Source organism: Micropterus salmoides, unplaced genomic scaffold (assembly GCF_014851395.1).
Source record: "Micropterus salmoides isolate LMB-PRFRI ecotype aquatic unplaced genomic scaffold, ASM1485139v1 Ms_hic_scaffold_1, whole genome shotgun sequence".
NCBI classification, from domain to species: Eukaryota; Metazoa; Chordata; class Actinopteri; order Centrarchiformes; family Centrarchidae; genus Micropterus; species Micropterus salmoides.
In genome coordinates, this window is record NW_024040040.1 from 1,911,054 (window position 1) to 1,938,813 (window position 27,760).

At 44.0% G+C, this 27,760-nt stretch overlaps 1 protein-coding gene across 1 annotated transcript; it reads left to right on the plus strand.

The window, feature by feature from the left end:
• On the plus strand, nucleotides 1–27,383 carry LOC119886741 (NLR family CARD domain-containing protein 3-like). The gene is made up of 13 exons (XM_038698023.1): nucleotides 1–491; nucleotides 3,387–3,501; nucleotides 3,591–3,734; nucleotides 4,333–4,455; nucleotides 6,531–6,647; nucleotides 7,067–7,148; nucleotides 7,307–7,535; nucleotides 20,358–21,836; nucleotides 21,888–22,209; nucleotides 22,635–22,808; nucleotides 24,531–24,704; nucleotides 26,370–26,416; nucleotides 26,553–27,383. Exons 2-13 carry the CDS (start codon nucleotides 3,413–3,415, stop codon nucleotides 27,098–27,100), a joined length of 3,528 nt encoding a protein of 1,175 aa, XP_038553951.1. The 5' UTR covers nucleotides 1–491; nucleotides 3,387–3,412; the 3' UTR covers nucleotides 27,101–27,383.
• Nucleotides 27,384–27,760: the final 377 nt, after the last annotated feature.

Sequence of the window (27,760 nt, forward strand, 5' to 3'; positions counted from 1 at the left end):
TTCACTGAGGACTACTTTCTCCCTCCGCTGACTTTCTGCTGTTGATTCGTTAATGGAAATAATGAAGCCGTGAACCAGACGGCACCGCTCCAGGACCCCCCCCCCCCCCCGCGGCTCCTCCCTGCTGGACGTTTTTCACTTTCTCTGAAAGTTGTGTCGCACATACTTTTCTCCACCTGACCTCCATCTAAAGGTAGGCCTAATGTAACCAGCTCGAATCGTTTTCTGCGCTTAGATCAGCTCCGCTTCTTTTCTCTGAGTTTTACTGTGAACTCGGGCCGAAGGAGGAGAAACAGCCGTCGTTACTTTGTCCTCCGTGTTGTGGAGATATGAAATAAGAGCAGCAGCAGAGCTCCTTTCTCTTCCTGCCTGAAGTGTGGAGGAGGCGCAGACGAGCCGCTGCTCTCCCGCTGTCTGAGCCACTAACTGCGGCTGCAGAACAGCTGCTGGAGCCAGAGGGGCCCCCAGCTTCCTGAAGGCTAAACCTTATTGTGAGTGACGGGGCAATGATATAGCCTAATGTTGTTAAACATTACCAGTTCTTTAAGTCTGAAGTCTTCCCCATGTGTAGGGGTGGACACTGACAGGCGCAATCACTACTTACTTGTATACAGATGGTGAAATAATATCAGCCGGACTCTAACAGCCTATTTATGTATATATATATATATATACACACACATATACCATGGTACACGTACCATTGTACTATTTAAAATACCATGGCAGATGTACGATGTAAAATTTCTTATAGGTTAGAGTCTGTGTGCTGTAGACTTACAAAGCCAAAGTACATTTGTGTCGCTGTTTTCTTCTTACTCCCCTCCTCCTCTCTGTCTCTACTGGGCCTACAGCAGCATCCTTCCTCACAACTCTGGTGCTAGAAGACAACATCCTAGTTACAGTGTAGGATGTAAACAGCAAAATGTTTTCCCACTGTCTGCTCTCAACATTGGAATACACATGGATACAACCAGAAAGTGTGTCAGGCTGTGTTGTAGTGTGAGTGTTTGATGGCTTATGTGTCATGTCTGAGGGCCGGAGAGCTTCATTCTGACCTGAAAATAGGATGTCTGGGGAAGTGGGTGAAAAGTTGTGGATTTCTCTTTAGAGTTTTGAGAAAAAGAGGCATAATTTCAAGAAATGTGTCACAGCAATTGAGAAAAACTATAAGGGGAGGCTTAAGAGAAGTTATGCAATTGTTTAGAGAGAAAGATTTTCATAGTTTTTGGTAGGATTCACAACTTGGATTCATTTTTATGAAAAGCTGTTTTGACCCTTACAGACTAAGGGAAGATAAATAATCAAAGAACGGACACATTCGGACTTAACGAGCGCTTCAAAGGTAACGGGAGTCGGCATTTTTCTTTTTTTATTTCTTGTACAATGTAGGTTACACCGGTAAATCTATAAGAATTAGGGGCTCGTTGTTTCTGTTAAAAGAACTGAACGATTGAATTGTGGAGAATCTAACTGATTTAATGCTGTGCAGCATGTCCATACTGACACATTGATCATACGTTTAAACATTATATTTATATTAACAATCTAAGCAGCTGAGAAGCAGCTATAGCAGGCGACCCCGCGGGGTTTAGAGGTTTCATACATCCAAAGAACTTCTATAAAAACCAGACCAGACATTTAATGGAGAGCTGCGTTTATTTGTCAAAATGTGTTCCCACACCAGGCCACGAAACAGGGTAGGCGGCTATTAATTGAAGTTTTACAGTATGAACTTTTAAATTTTTGACTTAAAGATTCACCTGTAAATTCAGATGCATTAAACTTAAAGGGAGAAATAAAACCCAGAACAATTATTCATTCCCAAATTTTGATTCATAGTGAGTTTTAATTTTACTAATGAGTTTCATATAGCTGGAAATGACATAGACCGTAAGATAATGTGTTAGAGATGTTAATGATACATCTGAACTATTTCTATGTTTTCAAAATTTGTAATCAAAATTATACCCCTTGATATTTTTGCAAAGTTTTGAGAAAATGCAAGTTTCTATACCATCTGTAATGGTCTTGTAAGTTCTACTGTGAGAGAGTTTCTTATCACCTATAAATCACCTACAGAGGGTGGTGATGGCTCAGTGGATAAAACGCCTGCCTTTGATTGTGTCCCTGAGCAAGACAGTTTTTCCAGAGGCGTGCAGGTCGCTTTGTATAAAAGTGTCATTAATAAATCTAATGTAAAGGGTTTTGTAGGAACTCTGCGCTGGCAAGAATTGTAGTGCGAGAGGCCAAGAAGAATCCAAGGATCCCCACCAAGGCCATCCTGATGAATCTGAGCAACTCTGGTACCAACATCTAAAGGCAAACAACCCAGCGTACACTGCACAAGGCTGGTCTGTATTGACGCCAACCACGGAGGACTCCACTTCTCCAAGACAGGCACACAACAGCTCGCCTGGACAAATTAGAAAGCTTTTGGTCATCAGTTCTGTGGTCGGATGAGACGAATGTTGAGTTGTTTGGACAGAGGGATGTGGCTTTTGTTTGGTGAAAGAAAGGAGAAGCATTCTACCCCAAGAACACCGTCCCCACAGTCAAGCATGGTGGAGTAGTACTTTGGGGGTGTTTTTCAGCCAATGTACCAGACAAACTTATTGAAGTAAATGGCATCATGAAAACAGAGCACTACATTAAGATTCTGGAGGAAAACGTCAGTCTGCAGAAGATCTTGGCCTTGGGCAGCTTTGGATCTTCCAACAAGACAATGTTTGGAAACATGCAGCCAGAGTGGTCAAGAAATGTTTAACAGACAACAATAAGAACCTGTTGAAGGGGCCCAGCCAGAGTCCAGACCTGAATCCCATCCCGAATCTACAGACCCGAGTGATGGAGAGGAGGCCTTCCAACCTCAGAGACATGAAGATCATCGCACTACAGGAGAGGTCCAAAATCCCAGTGGAGACATGCAAAAAGCCTTGCAATCATATGAACCGTTGTGATGGCAAAGAAAGCCTTGATTGATTACTGAGACTTTTGTTAGGGGGTATGAATAATTATGGACATGGCATTTTAAGGACAAATTAAAAAACAAACAGACATAGAAATAGTTAAGATTTAGCATCTCTAACACAATATCTTACTAAAAAAAATTAAAATTCACAATGAATGTATCCGCTCCTCCATGCAGGTGTGTGTGCTGGGCTGCAGCTTCATGCCTCCATCTAGTGGACTGATAGTAGAAGTCCAGCAGCTGATGGCAGCTTCCTCTGCCTCACGCTGCTGTCTGACTGCATTCAGCTGCCACTGATATGAAACAGAAACTAGCAGCCAATCAGTGGAGGAGCAGCTGATCTTTTTCCAGGAGAAATGATGGAAAGGAGGATTTGAGTTGATGTGCAGATGAATGATTTGTGTTTCCTCTCCAGGTGAAAGTGGATGTGAGTTGAGCAGCATGAGTCAGTGTGAGGACAGAGAGGAGGGAGTCCCTCCCTCTAAAAGCACTCTGTGTGGGGAACATGACAGCCAGACCAAAGCTCAGAGGTGAGATGAGGATCTCTAACTGTCCAGGACTCAAATCACTCCACCATCATTATTCACTCTCAAAGCTCTGTGTGTGTGTTGTGTTGAAGCCCAGAGCAGCAGCAGGGACCAGACTCTGCTGGACCTGGACCTGGACCTGGACCTGGACCTGAGCCCAGCTGTGTCTCCTTCAAGAGTGACCGGTCAATGGAACACAGCATGACTTTTAAGCGAGGACATGTGTCTGACAGACAGTGAGTATGTGTCAGTATTAAACAGCGTTGGCCAATCAGAGCTAAATGTTCATGTCTCCCTCCTCATGTTGCTCCCCTGCTGATGTTTGTCCTCATTAAATCCAGTCTGACCAGTTGTCCTTCTAATGTCCATGTTCTCCTAGAATGATGATGAAGGTCAGAGCCAGATTAGGATTAAAGGACAGGTCCACATGTTTTCCAGTCTGTCCCTAAACAACAACAACAACTTTAGTCTGAAAGTTCCTCTTTGGATTTTGTCCTAAAATGCTTCACCTACCAAAGTCTGTAAATAGCAGTCAGGATATTTGTGGTGAGTCTAGTAATGCAAACGTTAGAATACAGGCCAACAGAGCTGCTGCTGATGGAGCCACAGTTAAGTTTGGTATCTGTCAGGAACAGTAAGATCTGCTCAGAGATCAGAACATTTAGTCCTGGTTTGGTCCAATATTTGCTGGAAATGAAGCGATGATACACAGACTGACATCATTCAGCTTCAGCTTTTAGTGAACTTTGATCCTTTTCTTGTTGAGAGCTGCCAGTTTCTCCAGAAGCGTCTGTGGCTGAAGGCTAAAAATGACATTTCCTCTCTGTCTAACAGGATCTATGGGAGACCAGCCTCTGCTGGACCTGGACCTGAGCCCAGCTGTGTGTCCTTCAAGAGTGACCAGTCAAAGGGTCGCCTCTTTGATTTTAAAGGAGGCCGACCGTCTGCTGCAGAGAGGTCAGCTGTTAATCCCATTAAACTCTGACTGATTTATGTGTCCCCGTTTGTCCCAGGCTTTCTGTGTGGAGTTTGCATGTTCTCCCCATGTCTGCGTGGGTTCTCTCCGGGTGCTCTGGCTTCCTCCTAAGTTAACTGGTGACCCTAAATTGTCCTTAGGTGTGAGTGGTTGTCTGTCTATGTGTGGCCCTGTGATGGACTGCCGACCTGTCCAGGGTGTTCCCCCCCACAGGTCCAGACTCCAGAGCCAGGAACACCTGCAGGGCTCCAGACTAACTTTTCTTACTAGGAGCATTGTGGCGCCTAACTGAACATAGGGTCACAGGCAGAAAATGTAGGGGCGCACACCTTAAATCCACCTGCAACGCAATTTTTCACATTTTCCTCATTTGAACTGGATTACTGGTAAATGCTTTCATAATAAACACAGAAACTACAATGTGCTGTTTTATTTTAGTTTATAGTCACATTTTTACTGAAGGTTGCTTAAACAAATGTAAATGCTGGAAGTGGCAGTGCTGTTTCATTTGAGTATCTAAAGCTGCTGTGGTGCTTCATTAAGGTGAACGTTGCCTCAGCAAATTTGGTTGTCCCTGCATGTTGTGGACCACATATAGAGCAGCAGATACAGTCCATGGTGTTTGGGTTTTTGCTAAATCTAAGCCATGTACACTCTCTCAGTCAGGGGCGGACTGGCCCAGTAATTCAGGCCAGAAATTTGACTCAATCCCAGGACAACCTGTTCATGCAAACCACCGGACCGTTCATCTTGTAGACTAACCTTATTTGTTGATGAAACGGTACCAAACTAGGTATAGATTTTATCCACATTACAAAATACAAGCATTTGGGACTGACCATTAACACTGAGTTTTTGAACATGGCTGTGAGTGCACCCTCAGAAACTCCCAAGAAATAGCCTACACCAATCATAGGCTAGGCTAGTCACAAAAAATTGCCTTTTATATTACATTACATTACATTTACTCATTTGGCAGACGCTTTTAACTAAAGCGACTTACATTTGAGGAACAACATACAATCATTAACAGAGCATAAAATACAGCATGAGATCTATGACTGACAATACATATTATAAAAGCAGCAATACACACTAGTAAGAGCACTAATACATTCTAGTAAGCGCTAACGGCACATATCACATCAATGGGGTAAATACCTAGGTTAACAAAAAGTGCAATCAATACAAGATCATTGTAGGGGATAGAAGAAGAAGAGCACAGGAAGTGCATTTTAGAGGTTAGGAGTTAGAGGTGTTATAAGAGGAAGTGTTCTCTGAAGAGAGGAGTTTTCAAGAGCTTCTTGAAGTCAGAGAGGGACGCCCCTGCTCTGATGGCGTGCGGTAGCTCGTTCCACCATCGTGGTGTCACAGATGAGAACATGGTCAGAACATGATCTTTTAAAAAGAGAATGAGATATACAGAGTTAGATCAAATGTTTAAGTGATTATATTCAAGCATCTTCAATCATATCAAAAACGTTCACTGAACTTGAGCTTAACACTCCATGTTTCTACAGTAGCCCAGGCTACTGTAGAAACATGGAGGTGCGACATGGTGACTTCAATGTCAGAGGACCTGCTTTGTATGTAGATAGAAATGTCTCGATCTAAGGTAATAAAAACATAACGGTTCATTGTATAAGGTCTTTACACACCTATGAAAACATAGTTATGGATCTTGTATTTCTGTCAAGAGATCCTCAGAAATATTACACACAGAACCTTTAAACCAGCCACCAATTAAGTGTGTTCCAGTCTCTGTAATAGGATATGAACTAAGATCTGTACAGAGACAATTCCTTTGTCTGATGTAATAAGATCATTATTCAGTTTCTCCAGAATAAGTATATGTCGTTGCTTAAAAATAAAATGTATTGTGTTTAATGAATTTTTTTTTTTTTTTTTATCCAGACATTTAAAAAATATTACATTTTGGAGCTGAAATTGCAGCAAGTGATACCGTGAAACCTTAATATATTTGCTTAAGATTATCATACTGTGGAAGTCTCATACCGGCCCATATACTGAAGATATTCATTCGGTTTTCTATCAGGATCCATCAGAGACACAATTCTCCTGAACCTGAGCCCAGCTGTGTGTCCTTCAAGAGTGACCGGTCAAATAATCACCTCATTAATTTTAAAAGAGACCGGCCGTCTGCTGCAGAGAGGTCAGCTGTTAATCCCATTAAACTCTGACTGATTCATGTTTAATGTTATTTATCCAGAGAAGTTTTATTAAAGCTGTGTGTTTATTTTCAGCATCGTTCTTCTTCACATACATTTATATTATTTATATTAAGCTGCCCAGTAGAGCCAGTAGAACCAGTAGAACCAGTAGAACCAGTAGAAGCAGTAGAACCAGTAGAACCAGTAGAAGCAGTAGAACCAGTAGAATCAGTAGAAGCAGTAGAACCAGTAGAACCAGTAGAATCAGTAGAAGCAGTCTTCAGCTCTTGGCTTCAGTTGAACATTTTCTCCACACACACGTTCTGACTGTTGAGCAGCTCCAAAGCGACTGCCTTTACCTTGTGTCTGTCTCTGTGTGGACAGACATAATGTGAGCTAACTCTTCATGATTCCTCCACAGAGTCCACCAGGAGAGCTCAGAGGTTCCCAGTGGTCAGTCTGCCCAGCAGGATCAAACACACCTGGACTCCATATTATGGTCTGTACATGTACAACAACTACTTTTCCATCTATTCTGTTCACAATAATCTCCACGCTGCACTTTTTAGACCAGTGGATTGTCAGTCTGTCCAACATGGATCTGATGTTTGGTTCCATGATTTGACTTTGATTGTGTCCTTCATATAATATTCTGTTCCAGCTGCTGGAGGAGAACATTGTCACTTTTGTGAAGAACGAGCTGAAGAAGATCCAGAAGGCTCTGAGTTCAGATTACCCAGAATGCTTAGAGAGTCAGAGGGAGGATGAGGAGGTGTTGGACGGTGAGGAGGAAGAGCAGAGGAGGAGCAGCAGAGAGGCATTTCTGAAGATCACACTGCACTTCCTGAGGAGAATGAAGCAGGAGGAGCTGGCTGAGCGTCTGCAGAGCAGTAAGAGGATTTCTCTAAAGATTTAAGCTGCTGGATAAACGGGACATTTACTGATGGCTCAGCAGATGGAGGGAAATTCAATTTAATTCAATTAAAAGAACATTATTTATCCGTTGGCAACTTGATTTGAGCTGGGCATCAGTGCGTGTACCGTTCCACAAACGCAGCACAATTTACATATAATTTACATCACACATTACATATAGACAGAAGATTGTAAGTAAATAAGTAAAGCTTCAAAGGCACAATAAATATATGATAAATAGGCAGTAAGCACTAAGACGATGGAGTTAAAAATAGATAAATAAAGAAATCAAATAAATCTTCAATCCGCACACACATGGACATACAGTGGGTACGGAAAGTATTCAGACCCCTTTAAATTTGTCACTCTTTGTTTCATTGCAGCCATTTTACAAAAATCAAAAAAGTTCATTTTATTTCTCAGTAATGTACACTCAGCACCCCATCTTGACAGAAAAAAACAGAAATGTAGAAATTTTTGCTAATTTATTAAAAAAGAAAAACTGAAATATCACATGGTCATAAGTATTCAGACCCTTTGCCGTGACACTCATATTTAACTCAGGTGCTGTCTATTTCTTCTGATCATCCTTGAGATGGTTCTACACCTTCATTTGAGTCCAGCTGTGTTTGATTATACTGATTGGACTTGATTAGGAAAGCCACACACCTGTCTATATAAGACCTTACAGCTCACAGTGCATGTCAGAGCAAATGAGAATCATGAGGTCAAAGGAACTGCCTGAAGAGCTCAGAGACAGAATTGTGGCAAGGCACAGATCTGGCCAAGGTTACAAAGACATTTCTGCTGCACTTAAGGTTCCTAAGAGCACAGTGGCCTCCATAATCCTCAAATGGAAGACGTTTGGGACGACCAGAACCCTTCCTAGAGCTGGCCGTCCGGCCAAACTGAGCTATCGGGGGAGAAGAGCCTTGGTGAGAGAGGTAAAGAAGAACCCAAAGGTCACTGTGGCTGAGCTCCAGAGATGCAGTCGGGAGATGGGAGAAAGTTGTAGTAAGTCAACCATCACTGCAGCAATCCACCAGTCGGGGCTTTATGGCAGAGTGGCCCGACGGAAGCCTCTCCTCAGTGCAAGACACATGAAAGCCCGCATGGAGTTTGCTAAAAAGGACTCCAAGATGGTGATAAATAAGATCCTCTGGTCTGATGAGACCAAGATAGAACTTTTTGGCCTTAATTCTAAGCGGTATGTGTGGAGAAAACCAGGCACTGCTCATCACCTGTCCAATACAGTCTCAACAGTGAAGCATGGTGGTGGCAGCATCATGCTGTGGGGGTGTTTTTCAGCTGCAGGGACAGGACGACTGGTTGCAATCGAGGGAAAGATGAATGCGGCCAAGTACAGGGATATCCTGGACGAAAACCTTTTCCAGAGTGCTCTGGACCTCAGACTGGGCCGAAGGTTTACCTTCCAACAAGACAATGACCCTAAGCGCACCGCTAAAATAACGAAGGAGTGGCTTCACAACAACTCCGTGGCTGTTCTTGAATGGCCCAGCCAGAGCCCTGACTTAAACCCAATTGAGCATCTCTGGAGAGACCTGAAAATGGCTGTCCACCAACGTTTACCATCCAACCTGACAGAACTGGAGAGGATCTGCAAGGAGGAATGGCAGAGGATACCCAAATCCAGATGTGAAAAACTTGTTGCTTTCCCAAAACGACTCATGGCTGTATTAGATCAAAAGGGTGCTTCTACTAAATACTGAGCAAAGGGTCTGAATACTTATGACCATGTGATATTTCAGTTTTTCTTTTTTAATAAATTAGCAAAAATTTCTACATTTCTGTTTTTTTCTGTCAAGATGGGGTGCTGAGTGTACATTACTGAGAAATAAAATGAACTTTTTTGATTTTTGGAAAATGGCTGCAATGAAACAAAGAGTGAAAAATTTAAAGGGGTCTGAATACTTTCCGTACCCACTGTACACATGAAGAAGTTAGTCCACCATTCATCACCGTTTGTGATGGAGATGGGCACAAAACTTGTCATGGCTTTCTTAGTCCTGAATGTGAGTGATCTGGATTTCTGGCCTGAGGGTAGAAGACTGTGGTGGCTGTGCAGTGTGTGAGGCTGGTTGAGTTCCTTTTATTTTAGTCCTCCTGTTGTAAATACCAATAAGTGGTTCCTGCACATGTCCGCTTATTTTACTGCTCATTGTTATGATTTTGTTTAGTGTGTTGCGATGGATGTTGGATAATGATCCAAACCAGGCTGATATATTAAAGATTATTACAGATTCAATGAAGCATTTGTAGAAAGCTATCAGGACTGACTGGTGAACCTGAACTCTGCGGAGCTTCCTCAAGAAAAAGAGGCACTGCTGACACTTGGAGAAAATGTGTGTGTATCCTGAGGTATCTGTATGATTCAACCCTTTCTATTGGCTGGTTGTTGACTAACAGAGGGGGATGAAAACATCTTTGCGGAAGTCAACAACCAGTTCCTTTGTTTTAGAGGGGTTGAGGTCAAGACTGTTCTACTTGCACCACTCCACAAAAATGTCCATCTCAGTCTGTAACTCTGTAACTAGTGAATTAGTGGTTTCCATGATCACGGTGTCGTCAGAATATTTAATATTAATGGTCCTGCAGTCGTTAGTATATAGTGTATACAGAATCAGTGTGATTACAGAGCATTGGAAGAACTGAGGTGACCTCTGGTGTCTATCTGTCAGAAAAGACAGGATCCAGAGAATAAGGTGCAGGTTCACATCCATTTGGAGCAATTTTTGTCCCATCAGGTAAGGTTGCACAATGGTAGAAGTCCACAAAGACCAGTCTAATGAATGAATGACCTTTTCAAGATGTATCAAAATGTGTTAGTGTCTCACAAAAGAGAGTACACCCCTGACATTTTTGTAAATATTTGATTATATCTTTTCTAGTGCTGGGCAACGATTAATATTTTTAATCGCATGATTTTCTTGCGATTAATTGCGATTAATGGCATTGTTACTCGCAAAATTTAATAATGAATTCTAAAGTAGTTTATTGTGCAGTTTTAATTTAAGTGTACTGCTATATACACAAGTGCAATAATGTGGTTTGCAAACACTTAACAACTTAACAAATAAGGAGCTTTTTACCAGCAGTATTCCCTTTACACAGTAGCAATAAAATATTATAATATTATGGGACTGACACGACGGAATGAGCAGCACACATCCACTGCGGGGAATGAGACTTTTGATTTTGACGGGCTATCGGTAAGCTCACTTGAATGTTGTTTAAATCTTTTCTGTTTAGGTGTTAATATGGGTGTGTTAAAGTTGTCGCTGCATGGTTGAAGAGAGGGAGAAACTATGTTCAAATGCATGGATATATATGGTTAAAATGTGTGGGTTTTCTACCTAATTTGTGTAAAAGAATGCTTAAATAGTAAGCCAAAATTGTTTTGTTAAAGATTAATTAAAATGCATAATTAGTTTGGTGAAATGTGAAGAATAATATTGAATTTAAATATACTTACCGTTTTTGAAATATTTACCTTGACTTGTGTTTACTGTGGAAATACCTGTTTATTCAAAATGCTTTTTATTTCTGTGTTTAAAGGTTTTTCACCTATACTGTTCAACTCCTGTTCAATTATTCAAATAAATTATTCTGAGTGAAATCCGAAGCCTGGTCCTTTTCAAGTGTGGACACCTCACAGTTAAAAGAAACACTTGACAGTGAAAAACCGGCCTGACAGTAGGAAACCGGCCGTGACAAGTGAAGACTCCACAAGAGCCCACCACAAAGAGGGAGAAGACTCCACCTGGGGGCCTGGAGGAAATCAACTACCTGCCGTTCACCTGTCAGTCCAACAGCCAAAAAAGGCAACATGGCCGAGTCCAAGTCACTCGAAGAGCTGAAACAGAGCGAACTACAGTAAAGAGACTTTTTTCCCGACTCACCAACCATATAACGAGGACCCACATGGAGATGTCTGTGGAGGAGCTGCAAGATAACTTCAAAAGACTCACAGCAGAGGGCGCTAAAGTGATGGATGCAAATGAGGAGCTTGAGGCTGCTTACATTGCACAGGGCAAAGGAACCGAAGCAGAGGGCGCACCTGAGTTAAGCGACCAACAGAGAGCTGACATAGAGAAGACGGAGAAAGAGTGTGAGCAGAAGTTAAAAGAGGTAAAGCACCTTGTCCAGGAGACATTATGGGCCTCATGTGGTGAAAGAGAACTGACCCTTGCTCTAAAAGCTGCAGAGGCAGAGTGCGAGAACGTCTCCTCCACTCAGCCTGACACACCCCTGGAGGCATATGACTTTATGCTCCGCCATTTAGAGAGCCTGGTGCACAAAGCCAAAGAAGCGCACCAGACCTGGAACCGCTGGGCTCCACGAGCCGAGAAGCAAGATTTCAATCGTCGGCTAACGGAGCTCGAAACCCTCCTTCCCAAGCTGGTGTCGAGGAAAGCCGCCCTGATTGGAGCAGCAAGTATTAAAGAGGACAGCAACAGAGTACCTGTCACAGCCCACAGCGCAGCCCCTGTTGCAGCCATAAAGCTAAAAGCCACAGCTTTACCAAAGTTTACCGGCAGCCAGCGTGAGTATTACAGATGGAGGAAAGAATGGGAGGCTCTACAGAAGCAAGGCGAACCAACCGGATCCAAAGAGGTGAAGAAATTTCAACTACTTGATAGCCTCGACAAAGAGTGGCCAAGGATCTACGGCTCTCTACTTACACCTCAGCAGACGAGATCTTCAGAGTCCTAGAGAACCGCTACGGAAACAAGCCACCATCGCTATTGAGATTGTCGAGGAGCTACAAGCTATCCCACCTGTTCGTGGTAACCACCCAAGAAGAATCGTAGAGCTCATCCAAGCAGTGGAAAAGGCCCTCTATGATTTAAATGAACTAAGAATGCAGATGCCATAAAAAACCCACTAGTAATAAAATCCATCGAGAGCAAGCTGCCAGAGTCCCTGAAGAAAGACTGGCTTACCCACGCTGCTGACCCAAGAAATGCTGTAAGCCACCAGAACCGCTTTGACAAGCTACTGGCATACCTCCAATCCCAAGAGTCTATCTACGAGCAGTTAGAACAGCTGAGAGACATCGACCCTGCCAAGGAGAAGACCAGGTTTCAAAAAAGTATGCCCGAACAAGGACAACTAAATCCAGCAGTGAATTAGGAGGCTGCATCATCTGCGGGATCCAAAACACAAAAGAAAGCTCTACATCTGCAGGAGGTTTAGAACCACCACAAAGCTCCAGGAAAAGAGGGACGCAGTGCAACAGCTCGGAGCCTGCAAGAGGTGCCTCGAAATCCACAATGAACCCTGCAGAAAAACTACTTACCTGTGTGGGAATCCAGAGTGCAGAGACCAACACCACTACCTTCTCTGTCCCTTACCCAGACAGCTGTCCCAAAGACCCAAGTTTGGTCCGGTGAGAGCTGAGGGGAAAAATTACACCGAGGCCCAGGAAGAGTTTCTTTCCAAACTTTCACCTGAGCTAGCGCAGCAGTGTCGCAATGCTTTCTGCAACATCGCATCTCGAGCATACAACTCCACTGCAGCAGAGAGGGAGAGAGAGGCCTTCTGGAGGAGACTGGTCTGCACGAGTACCCTGTGATCCTGATGCTCCTTAACGTCACTGCCAATGACGGGCAAAGAATCGGAACACTTATTGACCTGGCGTCTGACACAAATTACATAACCCACAGAGCTGCAAGCAAGCTGAACCTTCGCAGTGAAGATGTCGCACTAGTCGTCCATGGCGTCGGAGGGATGAAAGTATCTGTCGCTACAAAGCGCTACCTCCTCAAGATCAGAGTCAGGACTCCAAAAGGAACTCTGAAGTCTCACCAACTGATCTGCTACGGACTTGACAAAATTGCAGAGGTGCACCGACATGTTCAACCTGACAAGCTGCAGAAAATCTTTCCTGATGTTCCCCTCAAAGACTTCATCAGACCCAGAGAAATCCAGCTTCTGATCAGCCACAAAGAAGGCCAGCTGGTGCCCCAAAAAATCCGTTCAATTGGTGACCTGGTGCTCTGGGAGGGTCCACTAGGCAAGACAGTCGGGGGCATGCATCCAGACCTCTTTGAGGAAGTCACCCTGATGGCCCATTCGTCCAAGACTCACTTCGCCAGATCAATGAGAACTTCAGCAGTCAAATATCTCGAATTCAAGACAGACCCAATTTCCTGCCAGTATCCCGACCACCCCGAGACCCAGTCTAACACAGCCACCAGCAGCAAAGACTTTCTGAAGTGGTGGAGGTGGGAGAGCATCGGAGCCGCCTGTCAGCCGAGATGTGGAGGGTGTCGCTGCGGGAACTGCCAGCCAGGGGGAAAGGAGATAACTCTTGCAGAAGAAAGGGAGATGGAGATCATAAGAAATGGTTTGACATACACGACTGGGATGTACACAGCACCGAACCACACTGGCATGCTAAGTATCCGTGGACAGAAGATCCAGCAACCCTGCCAAACAACAGGAAAGCAGTAGAGGCAACATTCCTCAGAACTGAGAAGCAGCTATCAAAAGAACCTGAGTGGAAGGCGGCCTACGCTGCACAGATCCATGAGATGGTGAACCGCAGGGCCGCAATGAAGCTGTCCAAAGACATTCTGCAGAGTTGGACCGGGCCAGTGTGGTACATAAGTCATCTCATTGCACTAAACCCACACTCAGTCTCCACCCCAGTCAGACTAGTGTGGAACAGCAGCCAAAAGTGCAGAGGTCTCAGTCTGAACGACATCCTCATCAAAGGTCCTGATGTCCTGAACCCAATCCGAGCTGTCTTATTGAGGTTCCGAACTGGTGTCTACGCTGCCCTTGGAGACATCCGGAAGATGTACAACTCTGTCTGGCTGGAAGATCGAGAGGTCCACCTGCACAGATTCCTGTGGCGTGACAGTGAAGATGCCGAAATAGAAGATTTTGCCATAACAAGAGTCAACATCGGAGACAAACCTGCCGGTTGCATAGCCCAAGTCGCCATGCGAGAAACTGCGAACTTACCTTCATTCAGTCACTTCAAGGAAGAGAGACGCGTGCTGGGAGAAGATGTATACGTCGACGACATCCTGACTTCACATAACGACCTTGACCATCTGAAATGCCTCACAGCCAACATCAAACACATCCTGAAAGCTGGAGGATTCCACATAAAGCCCTGGGTTTACTCCATTCAAGGTGGGAGGAAAGAACCCAAGGATGAGATACCAAAGACTATGATCCTACCAAACCAGCTGACAAAAGACGACAACAAAGCCCTTGGCCTTGGTTACACCATCAATGACGACAAACTCCATGTCATGGTTGCAGTTAACTTCTCAAAGAAAAAGAGAAAGATGCGCCTTGGTCAAAACCTGCTCAGACAGGAGGTCAGAAATCAAACACCTGATCCACTCACCAGACGAGAGCTGCTAAGCCAGGTTTCTAGCCTGTATGACCCACTCGGCCTTGTGACTCCTGTCAAACAAAAGGGTGCCATCTGGTCAGGAGAGCTTTTCAAGAAGCCAAGGTAAAATACTGGCTAGAAGACTCGTGGGATGCTGCTTTGTCTGAAGGTCTCAGAGAAGACGCTATAAAGCTATTGGAAGAATATGCTGACCTGAGCCAACTTCGTTTCACCAGATCCCTGACTCCACCAGATCTCTGCGCAGAGCCCAGTGCAATCACATTCTCTGATGGCAGCCAACACGCATATGGCGCAGTGATGTATCTTCGCTGGAGTTGCAGCCGTGGTGTCGTTGTGAGACTGGTCGAATCCAAATCCAAGCTGACCCCCCTTGACCACAAAGGGGATCCTGTAAAAGCTGAGATATGCGGAGCAGTCTTCGCAGCCCGCCTCAAGACCTACTTCCAGAGACACTGCCGACTCCAGGTCAAGAAATGGTATCATCTTGTCGACAGTCAAACAGTCCTGGGTGCAATACAGCGTGAGAGTTATGGCTACCAGACTTTCTTCGCAAATCGCGTTGGTGAGATCCAGAGCAGTACCGACGTCCAAGACTGGTGGTGGATTCCAGGGCCAGCAAACATCGCAGATATCATCACTAGAGGGGCCAGTCCAGATGCCCTAACTGAGGACTCCGAGTGGCAGTCGGGTCCAAAGTTCCTCCAACTTCCTGACGATGAGTGGCCAAAGAAATCCGCCAGAGACGTCGCAGCCCAAGCTCGGGACAAAGTCACAAGGATCCAGAAAAAAACATTCGTAGCACTACTCTCCAGATGTCGCCTGAAAACGGCACAAAATCCAGCCCAGCTAGAGTATGAAAGACCACCAGCAGGAGCAGCAGTCCGGCATCTAGTCGATGGAAAGCGCTTCAGCAACCTGAGAAGGCTGATTGGGACTGTGGCTTGGATCTGGAGAGCAGCTAAAAAGTTCTTAAGTGCCGAAACCAGAGACCAAGAAAAGTGGGAGGCAGTACCATCCTCGGGTATCCTTACAGTCAGAGAGAGACGGGACGTGTTTCGAGACCTTTGCCTAGCAGCACAAGAGGGCGTCAACTTCCCAGGCACCACAACAGACAGATTAGTCGTCTACAGAGACCAAACAAGTGGACTTCTAGTTTGTGGTGGGAGAATCCAGACCTTCAAAGAAGACCGCAGGCTGTTCCCCTCCTACCTTTCCAAGCCTGGTTATCTACCCTGCTAGCCAGAGAAGCACACAGTAAGGGACATGAAGGTGTGGCGGGAACCCTGCTGCGGATGAGGATAAAGGCGTGGGTCATCAGAGGAAGGGTCATTGCCCAAAAAGTCGTTGACAAGTGTATCGTCTGCAAGAAAGCAAAAGCAAGAACCTGCAAGCAAATAATGGGAAACTTACCTGATGAGAGGTCTAGTCCTGCTGCACCATTCGAGTTTACGTCCGTTGACCTGTTTGGACCTTACCATGTTAAGGATGATGTCAAAAAGAGAGTGACCATGAAAGTATGGGGCGTCGTGTTTTGCTGTATGTCCAGCCGAGCCATTCATGTCGAGCTGGCAAACACACTATCAACAGAGAGCTTCCTGCTTACCTACCAGAGATTCACCGCTGTCCGAGGCCATCCCCGTAAAATCTGGTCTGATCCTGGTACGAACTTTGTCGGAGCGAGACCTGTCCTAGAAGAGATGTACACTTACCTGAATCAACAGAGCAAAGAGTCACTTGAAGAGTATGCTGCCAAAAATGAGACGACCTGGATGTGGAAAATCCTCCCGGCCGATTCACCTCACCGAAACGGAGCCGCCGAAGCTGCTGTCAGAGTCACCAAGAGAGCCCTCCAAAGCCTTGGCAATGTAGAAGGTCTTACCTTCAGTGAGTTCCTGACAGTGCTCCAGCTAGCTGCTAATCTTGCCAATGAGAGACCCATTGACGCCAGAGTCCAAAGCCGAGAAGAGGGCATCCAGTACATCACGCCGAACAACTTATTGCTTGGTCGAGCTACACAAAGTGGAGACTTCAAAACTGTCGACTACACCACCTACCCATTCAAGAGGCTCAAAGAAGTGCAAACGATAGTAAACAACTTCTGGAAGTCCTGGAGCCAACTTGCTGGCCCGAACCTGTTCATTCGCAGTAAGTGGCATACTGCTGAAAGGAACGTTACCATTGGAGACATAGTTTGGCTCTGCGACCAAAATGCACTGAGAGGGCAGTTCAGGCTTGCAAGAGTCATCGGCGCAAATCCTGATTTCAGAGGTGTCGTTCGAGATGTTCATGTGAGAGTCTCCCCAAGTTCCAGCATCTCTGTGAGAAGCTCAAGACCTGGTGCCACAGATCCTGGATCAAGTACCATACTGCATCGGACGTCCGGCGCCTTGTGGTCCTCATACCATGGGAGGATCAAGTCAGAGACCAGCCCACCTGAGAGTACGATCTTTCCGGGCGCCGCCACGTAAAGATCGAGTGGGAGGTGTCGCGCTGATCTGGCAGAGGTGCGCCTGTCTCCCGTGTGCCCGCCTCCTCCTGCATGCCGTCTCACCTGCGTGCCGCCCCGCTCTGCATCGGCAGCCGCGTGTGACCGTGCGTGCGCGCCCTGGCGCACCCTCGACCAGGTGAATTAGATTGAGCAATCAGAAGCTCGCACACACTTCAATCAGCGGGAGCATATAACGCAGTCATTTGGCTGGTGGAAAGGGACTGACACGACGGAATGAGCAGCACACATCCACTGCGGGGAATGAGACTTTTGATTTGACGGGCTATCGGTAAGCTCACTTGAATGTTGTTTAAATCTTTTCTGTTTAGGTGTTAATATGGGTGTGTTAAAGTTGTCGCTGCATGGTTGAAGAGAGGGAGAAACTATGTTCAAATGCATGGATATATATGGTTAAAATGTGTGGGTTTTCTACCTAATTTGTGTAAAAGAATGCTTAAATAGTAAGCCAAAATTGTTTTGTTAAAGATTAATTAAAATGCATAATTAGTTTGGTGAAATGTGAAGAATAATATTGAATTTAAATATACTTACCGTTTTTGAAATATTTACCTTGACTTGTGTTTACTGTGGAAATACCTGTTTATTCAAAATGCTTTTTATTTCTGTGTTTAAAGGTTTTTCACCTATACTGTTCAACTCCTGTTCAATTATTCAAATAAATTATTCTGAGTGAAATCCGAAGCCTGGTCCTTTTCAAGTGTGGACACCTCACAGTTAAAAGAAACACTTGACAATAATAATATTGTAAATCTCAACTTAAACATTAATGTAATCAAATCAAATATTAAACCAAAGCTATTTGCCATTGCCAGGGCATTACCCTTTATCTAGCTTGTTAAAACAAGTACCCATCAGAGTCCAGTTTTCTTTGGGGGGTTTTCTGAACATGTATCAGCAGAAACATTTTTCTTTTATCAGGGAGCAGTAACGTTAGCAGGTTAGAACATTAAAGCAGCATTGAACACAGGGTGCAGGTGTTGGTTTCGGTTGTTTGTGTTTTTTGATAGGCTGCGTCATTAACAGGCAAGCGGCTGAGCTGCTGCCGTGATAACGGATCGCGGAAAAAAGATGACAGCATAGTCTGCTTGTTTGGGTGGATGATTTGCAGGCTGATCAACATCCCCCCTCCTGTGACCTGTTTGACTGTATGTGTATTCAGAGCCAGTGAGCAACAGACTTTCAAAATAATAATTTTTTTAAAACTGCGCTAACGTGTGATAAAATAATTGTCGGCATTAATGAATTAATGCGTTGCCCAGCCCTAATCTTTTCATGTGACAACACTGAAGAAATGACACTTTGCTACAATGTAAAGTAGTGAGTGTGCAGCTGTGTACAACACAGCCATTAATGTCTAAACCACTGGCAACAAAAGTGAGGACACCCTAATTGAAAATGTCCAAATTGTCAATATTTTCTGTGACCACCGTTATTTTCCAGCACTGCCTTAAGCCTCTTGGGCATTGAGTTCACCTGAGCTTCACAGGTTGCCACTGGAGTCGTCTTCCACTCTTCCATGACAACATCACTGAGCTGGTGGATGTTAGAGACCTTGCACTCCTCCACCTTCCGTTTGAGGAGCCCCACAGATGCTAAAGAGGGTTTAGGTCACCTTAACCCTCAGCTTCTTTAGCAAGGCAGTGGTCGTCTTGGAGGTGGTGGAGGTTTGGCGTCATTATCATTTTGGAATACTACCCTGCGGCCCAGTCTCCGAAGGGAGATGATCCTGCTCTGCTTCATTATGTCATAGTATATTTTGGCTTTCACGGTTCCCTCAATGAACTGTAGCTCCTCAGTGCCGGCAGCATTTATGCAGCCCCAGACCAGGACACTCCCACCACCATGCTTGACTGTAGGCAAGACACACTAAACTTTGTACTCCTCAGCTGGTAGCTGCCACACACGCCTGACACCATCTGAACCAAATAAGTTTATCTTTGTCTCATCAGATCACAGGACATGGACCCAGTAAACCATGTCCTCAGTCTGCTTGTCTTCAGCAAACTGTTTGCGGGCTTTCTTGTGCGTCATCTTTAGAAGAGGCTTCCTTCTGGGACGACAGCCATGCAGACCAGTTTGATGCAGTGTGTGGTGTATGGTCTGAGCATAGGCTCAGACCATACTGATATGGTCAGCCTATCAGTGATCTGATAGGCTCAGATCACTGATAGGCTGACCCCCCCACCCCTTCAACCTCTGCAGCAATGCTGCCAGCACTTATACGTCTATTTCCAAAAGACAGCCTTTGGATATGAGCACGTGTGCTCAACTTCTTTGGTCGACCATGGCAAGGCCTGTTCTGAGTGGAACCTGTCCTGTTGACACTGTGCCTGCAGCTCAGTTTCAGGGTCTTGGCAATCTTCTTACAGCCTAGGCCATCTTTAAGTAGCGCAACCATTCTTTTTTCAGATCCTCAGTGAGTTCTTTGCCATGAGGTGCCATGTTGAAATGCCAGTGACGAGTATTAGGCAGTGTGAGAGCGACAATACCAAATTTAACACACCTGCTCCCCATTCACTCCTGAGACCTTGTAACACTAATGAGTCACATGACACCAGGGAGGGAAAATGGCTAATTGGGCCCAATCTGGACATTTTCACTTGAGGGTGTCCTCACTTTTGCTGCCAGCGGTTTAGACATTAATGGCTGTGTGATGTGTTATTTTGAGGGGACAGCAAATTTACACTGTTATACAAACGGTACACTCACTACTATACATTGTCAGTAGTGTATCAAGTGTCAATCTTCAGTGTTGTCACATGAAAAGTATGAAAGTATTTACAAAAATGTGAGGGGTGTAATTACTTTTGTGAGATACTGTATGAGGAAATGAAACTGTCATATGGACTTTATCAACCCCTTAATGATCTGGTTTGGTGCATCTTCCTTCAGGACCTCTTACTCCAGTCTGTCAGCGTAAGCTGAAATCTAAGCTGAAGAAGAAGTTCCAGTGTGTGTTTGAGGGGATTGCTAAAGCAGGAAACCCAACCCTTCTGAACCAGATCTACACAGAGCTCTACATCACAGAGGGAGGGACTGCAGAGGTCAATGATGAACATGAGGTCAGACAGATTGAAACAGCATCCAGGAAACCAGACAGACCAGAAACAACCATCAGACAAGAAGACATCTTTAAAGCCTCACCTGGAAGAGATGAACCAATCAGAACAGTGATGACAAAGGGAGTGGCTGGCATTGGGAAAACAGTCTTAACACAGAAGTTCACTCTGGACTGGGCTGAAGACAAAGCCAACCAGGACATACAGTTCACATTTCCATTCACTTTCAGAGAGCTGAATGTGCTGAAAGAGGAAAAGTACAGCTTGGTGGAACTTGTTCATCACTTCTTTCCTGAAACCAAAGAAGCAGGAATCTGCAGGTTTGAAGAGTTCCAGGTTGTGTTCATCTTTGACGGTCTGGATGAGTGTCGACTTCCTCTGGACTTCCACAACAATGAGGTCCTGACTGATGTTACAGAGTCCACCTCAGTGGATGTGCTGCTGACAAACCTCATCAGGGGGAACCTGCTTCCCTCTGCTCGCCTCTGGATAACCACACGACCTGCAGCAGCCAATCAGATCCTTCCTGGGTGTGTTGACATGGTGACAGAGGTCAGAGGGTTCACTGACCCACAGAAGGAGGAGTACTTCAGGAAGAGGTTCAGAGATAAGGAGCAGGCCAGCAGAATCATCTCCCACATCAAGACATCACGAAGCCTCCACATCATGTGCCACATCCCAGTCTTCTGCTGGATCACTGCTACAGTTCTGGAGGAGGTGTTGAAGACCAGAGAGGGAGGAGAGCTGCCCAAGACCCTGACTGAGATGTACATCCACTTCCTGGTGGTTCAGTCCAAACTGAAGAACATCAAGTATGATGGAGGAGCTGAGACAGATCCACACTGGAGTCCAGAGAGCAGGAAGATGATTGAGTCTCTGGGAAAACTGGCTTTTGAGCAGCTGCAGAAAGGCAACCTGATCTTCTATGAATCAGACCTGACAGAGTGTGGCATCGATATCAGAGCAGCCTCAGTGTACTCAGGAGTGTTCACACAGATCTTTAAAGAGGAGAGAGGGCTGTACCAGGACAAGGTGTTCTGCTTCGTCCATCTGAGCATTCAGGAGTTTCTGGCTGCTCTTCATGTCCATCTGACCTTCATCAACTCTGGTGTTAATCTGCTGGTAGAGAAACAATCAACCTCCTGGAGGTCTAAACTGTTCAGGTGCACATCAGCATGTTTCTACCAGAGTGCTGTGAACAAGGCCTTACAGAGTCTAAATGGACACCTGGACTTGTCCCTCCGCTTTCTCCTGGGACTTTCACTGCAGACCAATCAGACTCTCTTACGAGGCCTGCTGACACAGACAGGAAGTGACTCAAAGACCAATCAGACTCTCCTACGAGGCCTGCTGACACAGACAGGAAGTGGATCAAAAACCAATCAGGTAGCAGCCAAGTACATCAAGAAGAAGATCAAAAAGACTCCCTCTGCAGAGAGAAGCATCAATCTGTTCCACTGTCTGAATGAACTGAAGGATCGTTCTCTAGTGGATCAGATCCAACAGTCCCTGAGTTCAGGAAGTCTCTCCACAGATAAACTCTCTCCTGCTCAGTGGTCAGCTCTGGTCTTCATCTTACTGTCATCAGAAAAAGATCTGGACGTGTTTGACCTGAAGAAATACTCTGCTTCAGAGGAGGCTCTTCTGAGGCTGCTGCCAGTGGTCAAAGCCTCCAAGAAAGCTCTGTAAGTGGGATTTATTCATCAATAAATACTCTGCTATCTTTCAACTGGAGAAAAACTACATGTGTTATTACTTGTTTGCCTCCTGTTGTCTCTCCAGACTGAGTCTGTGTAACCTCTCAGAGAGAAGCTGTGATCATGTGTGGCCTGTATTTTGTTCTAATTCATATTCACATGATGTTCAGCACAATATATGAACTTTGGCAGAGATGGAGAACCTTAATATGTTTTGATATCATGTCCTTTTAATTACTGGTTGCCTGTTTATTCCTGATTCAGTCATGATTAGTTGCCACATATCAAACATGCTGGTTTAATGTAAACCAGCAAATAAGAGATTATATACAGTGCAGTGCATCACTAAAATCTCAGACTCAACAGTTTAAGACAAATGTTACTTGTCTTCTTATTGATTATGTCCTCTCCAGACTGAGTGACTGTAACCTCTCAGAGAGAAGCTGTGAAGCTCTGTCCTCAGTTCTCAGCTACCAGTTCTCTAGTCTGAGAGAGCTGGACCTGAGTAACAACAACCTGCAGGATTCAGGAGCGAAGCTGCTGTCTGCTGGATTGGAGAATCCACACTGTACACTGGAAACCCTGAGGTCAGATCAAGTTACACTTTGTCTTAAAGGTCCAGTGTGTAATATTTCTGATTAATTAAGATTTATTGACAAAAATGCAATATAGGATCCATAACTATGTTTTTAGTGGTGTATAAAGACCTTACATAATGAACCTTTACATTTCTATTACCTTAGAATGAGCCATTTCTATCTACATAACCGCGGGTTGGTCTGTTGCGTCACCATGTTCCTACAGTAGCCTAAAAGTGCCACAGAGCGCGTTTCGTCACCACAGTGTTTTTCTTCTGCTTGTATAATTCTGGCAGTGTAGATGCTCGTCACTACATTGAATGCGTACAGAGAAAGTCAAGAGGAAATAATAACAATAATATACAGTCTCTGAGTAGTCCTCTGGTTAATTAGAAGTAAGAAGAGAAGTGAAATTTGGACAAATGAATGACTACACCTATCACTTAACACAAGTCGACAGCGTGTGGATCTTTGTCGTTAAAGAAGCGAAAACATGATGGGGCAGATTCAGAAAGATGACAGCAGAAATAAAGGTTATTATGTGTGTGGATTTTTCCAGATGGAAGGAGCTGATGCAGGACAAATGTTTTTAAAGTGGCGCTGAAGTTAGTAGTTAAGTTAGTCCAATGTTAGCGATGCAAATGAAAGCTGTTGTTCGATAGCTTTAGCTAACGTTAGAAGCTGGCCAGACACACCAAGAGTAGTCTTCCCCTTGCCAGTGTTGTGAAATATAAAGTTGGATTTTAATTTCATTAACATTGTCTTCAATGTGTGTTTTACATTTGCTGTCGACAGAAATGTGCCGCTTATGTTCGTGAGACAATCGGCTGATTATTATTGAAAATAAAACAGTACAGCATGGAAGTTCAGATCAGACAGCTAAACGTCTACATTACTGCCCTGTGGAAAACACAACAAGACTGTGTGGAGAGGAGCCTTGATCCTCACCTGCCTTTGTAAACTTCATGTGGTTTATTATGGACTGTGGTGCAGGAACAGTAAGCTTACTTTTTCCTGTTATCTGTCAGTGGTCATACTTTCACTAGATGAAATGGTTTTTGAGATAACAAAATAAGAATAACAAAATTCATGATAACAATACAGTAATATAATGTATCACATGATTATACCACATCATGTAGCAATTCAATTATTGATGTTGCTGTTGTTTCATGAACAATTAGATTAGAAGATTAGAATTAGAAGATTTTCATAAAATCATTTAGTTTTACTGAATAATTAAGTAAAATATAATTTCTTTACATATCTATCTAAAAAAACTTGTCTTGTGTTGGTCACTGTAGCTATCTTACGCGCTTGGATGGGGGGGGGGGTGCATTTACTGAGGAGCTTTTTTGCAATTCATTGCAATTTGCAGCCCTCACCGCTAGATGCCAAAAAAATATATATATAACTTTATTTCATTTATTTATCTAAATATAAAGATAAAGAACCATTTAATTGAAACAGCCTCTCTCATTTCACAGTATAGAAACTCTTCATATGATGAAATATGAAGTCTCACTAGGAAAGGAATCCTCATTTATGTTTAAAACTATGTGGTTTACATGTTAGTTTATTGCTGATTCGGTCATGATGTTTAGAATAAAGCAGCACTGATTTGAACATGTGCTGACTTGATGTTCTGAATGCATTGTATCAGCAAAAGACCAAACACAATATTTTAAAACAATTTTCTATTTGTGTTCTTGTTGACTATTTCCTCTCCAGACTGAGTGGCTGTAACCTCTCAGAAAGAAGCTGTGAAGCTCTGTCCTCAGTTCTCAGTTCCCAGTCCTCTACTCTGAGAATGCTGGACCTTAGTAACAACAACCTGCAGGATTCAGGATTAAAGCTGTTGTCTGCTGGACTGGAGAGTCCACACTGTACACTGGAAACCCTCAGGTCAGGATTCATTTACCCACTGGGTTGATGACCTTTAAAATGATTGTTTCTGATAATATGATTTCTCAAGGATATTGAATTACGCTTTGAGAGTACACTCAGAGAAATAGTTTTCTTATGATTTTCTGTTCTTCCGTACCAAGTGAACATAGTCTTCACAGCAAACATGGATTGTAAATACATGAAATGTGCAGACTGTAAGTGGCTCTTCTAGTTCTTGGGAACTTCAGGGTCTTTGATATTAAAATATTTACACACTTCATCTCTTCACTTTAACACAGACATGAAAAACATACTCATGACCACATACACTGACAGAGTGGCAGTGTCTTGGCAGTGTCTCCTCCGACACACTGATCCACCTCCACATGAATAACATATTTTCAAATAATTATTTTAAAGAACCTGTCTAACAGGGAGGAATTATCACCAATGTGTGGGTTTTCCACCAAGGCAGACACTCTCTCAGATTTTTATACTATCATTTGTACTACAAAATAGTTAACATGATGTTTTGTACGGTGGGAGTAGCAACAAAGTAACACACATCCAAGAATGTTTCAGATCAGGTGCAGGACAGAGACCAACTCTGGGACCAGAACGAAAATGTCCACACCGAAAATAGCTGGGATGTACCTGAGTCTGAGTATGCTATTGGAAAATGAATGGATATTTCTTCCACCTGAAGTTATTCATTATTATTCAGGGTAACCGTCAACTCAGGAATGTCATAACTATGTGAGAATGGAACTTTGTTGTTAAACCAGCAGCGGATCTGTCTGTCTGAAACTGCTGCTGTCATTTGTGACTTCATTTATTGACCTTAACCAACCAAAGCAATGGAGGAAAGGAGTACCAGCCAATCAGAGGCAAAACAATTTTTGTATTTATTGTAGGCCATTTGTGTTTAATTGTCTGACTTTGTCTCTTTTTTGGTTAATTGCAGAGAGGCTATACAGAGGAAGACGTATGTATATTTATGATTGAGAATCAGTGGTATCCACAGGCTGCAGAATCTGTTTACAAATGGAATTTGTTGTTGGTTTGGCATTCAGGGCTCGGTAGGCTGATGTTGTTCCACTAGTGTGGTTGGATTGAATGTTAATGCAGCCAGAACCCACTGTAATTTAAGATTATTCTGTTCAGCTGAAGGATATTTTCTACACACCTGTACTGTAAATAGTTTCTATGTCCAATGCAAAACAGTTTATGTTGAACACTCAATTCCTAATACAATCTCTCTCATTTGAATATAAATGAATATGGTAGATAGTTAATAATTAGTATATAGGTTTGACCTACGTATATCTGCATGTTAAAAATGGACCAATATCAGTCACTTTTTTAACAAAACAGAATGGAGAACATGATAATGGTCTTCTCTGCCTTAATGTGTGCAGTGTGAGTCTGCATCTTGGCAGGACAGAGACAGTGGTTGTGGGGCTGTAGTGATGACAGGAACAAGTGCATGTCGCCTGAAAAAATAATAATAAATATTGTCCACTCACAAGTTGAATTCAACAATCTGGGTTTACAGAGTGGCAGAGGTGAAGAGGTTTCAGGGCAGCAGGGAGAAGCAGGCCAGATGCACAAATTGTGTATATGTGTGTGAGAGGAATGTAATGTCCATGTTTGATGCTGCTCTGACCCCCCTCCTCCTTTCAGGGTGGAGCCTGCTGGAGTCCGATGGTTGAGACCAGGTCTGAGGAAGTGTAAGTGTGTTTTTCAGTTGATTCATGAAAACATTCAACCATCTTCAGACTGTGACATCACTCATTCAAAGTGCCAATCAATGAACAGATGATAGATCAATAACTGCAGCTGGATTGTGTCTCGTTCTCTCATCAGATTCCTGTGAACTCACAATCAACACAAACACAGTAAACAGAAAGATCAAACTGTCTGACAACAACAGGAAGGCGACATATGTGAAGGAGGATCAGTCATATCCTGAACATCCAGACAGGTTTGACTACTGGAAGCAGCTGCTGTGTAGAGATGGTCTGACTGGTCGCTGTTACTGGGAGGTCGAGTGGAGAGGAGGAGTTTATATATCAGTGAGTTACAGAGGAATTAGCAGGAGAGGAGACAGTAAAGACTGTGAGCTTGGAGGGAATGATCAGTCCTGGAGTCTGTTCTGCTCTGATGGCCGTTACTATGTCAGACACAATAACCAAAGAACAGACCTCATTTCCTCTTCTTCCTCCTCCTCTGTCTCTGACAGAGTAGCAGTGTATGTGGACTGTCCTGCTGGCTCTCTGTCCTTCTTCAGAGTCTCCTCCGACACACTGATCCACCTCCACACCTTCAACACCACATTCACTGAACCTCTTTATCCTGGATTTGGGTTCTGGAGGTCCTGGTCTGGTTCCTCAGTGAGTCTGTGTTCTGTGTAGGAGGGAGAGTCTCCTCCTGGTAGAGAACAGATCAGCTGAGTCTGTACAGGATCACAGAAATCTTTCAGCTTCTTGTAATAAATCCATCAATGAACTTTGTACATAGTGATTCAAAGTGATTGAACAGATTCCTCATTTCCATGTAAACTTCTTCCACTTCCAGTCCTTTAAAGATGGAAGCTCTGATCATTAAATGGTGGAAATGCCGTTGACTTGGACCTTCTGTCATGTGTTGCTTTGAATTCTGGCTCTTGTTCCAATAAAAGCAGAATGTTACTGTGAATGTGTTTGTTGTCTTTCTCAGCTCAGGACTACTGACACCATTCAGCTGGAAGATACAGTATATCAAATCTGCCCATGTCACCTAACATGGAAACCCCATTTGAAAATTTGGGTTTGGTCTAAAACCCCCCACACTTTCATACTAAAAGAGATTTTAAGTCATCATGTTCGCCTATTAACGAAATGGCCCAACCGAAACACATTGTTCAATTGTCTACATCCAGAGAGCTGAAAGAACCTGCCCAGGATGAAGTGCAGTTGGGTCCAATGTCTCCCCTCACCAACTGCAGAAATCAAAGGAGCTACTGGTAAGCAGGATGTCTTTTTATCTCTCATGAGCTGCACTCACCTTACGGAACATGAAATACACACCTAGCC

What these genes read in the sequence shown, in the direction of transcription:
- LOC119886741 (XM_038698023.1), top strand. Translation starts at nt 3,413, where the DNA reads ATGAGTCAGTGTGAGGACAGAGAGGAGGGAGTCCCTCCCTCTAAAAGC. An exon ending in TGGACTCCATATTATGGTCT is followed by an intron (nt 7,149 to 7,306) that starts GTACATGTACAA and finishes ATTCTGTTCCAG; the next exon opens with CTGCTGGAGGAGAACATTGT. An exon ending in GAGACCAGGTCTGAGGAAGT is followed by an intron (nt 26,417 to 26,552) that starts GTAAGTGTGTTT and finishes TTCTCTCATCAG; the next exon opens with ATTCCTGTGAACTCACAATC.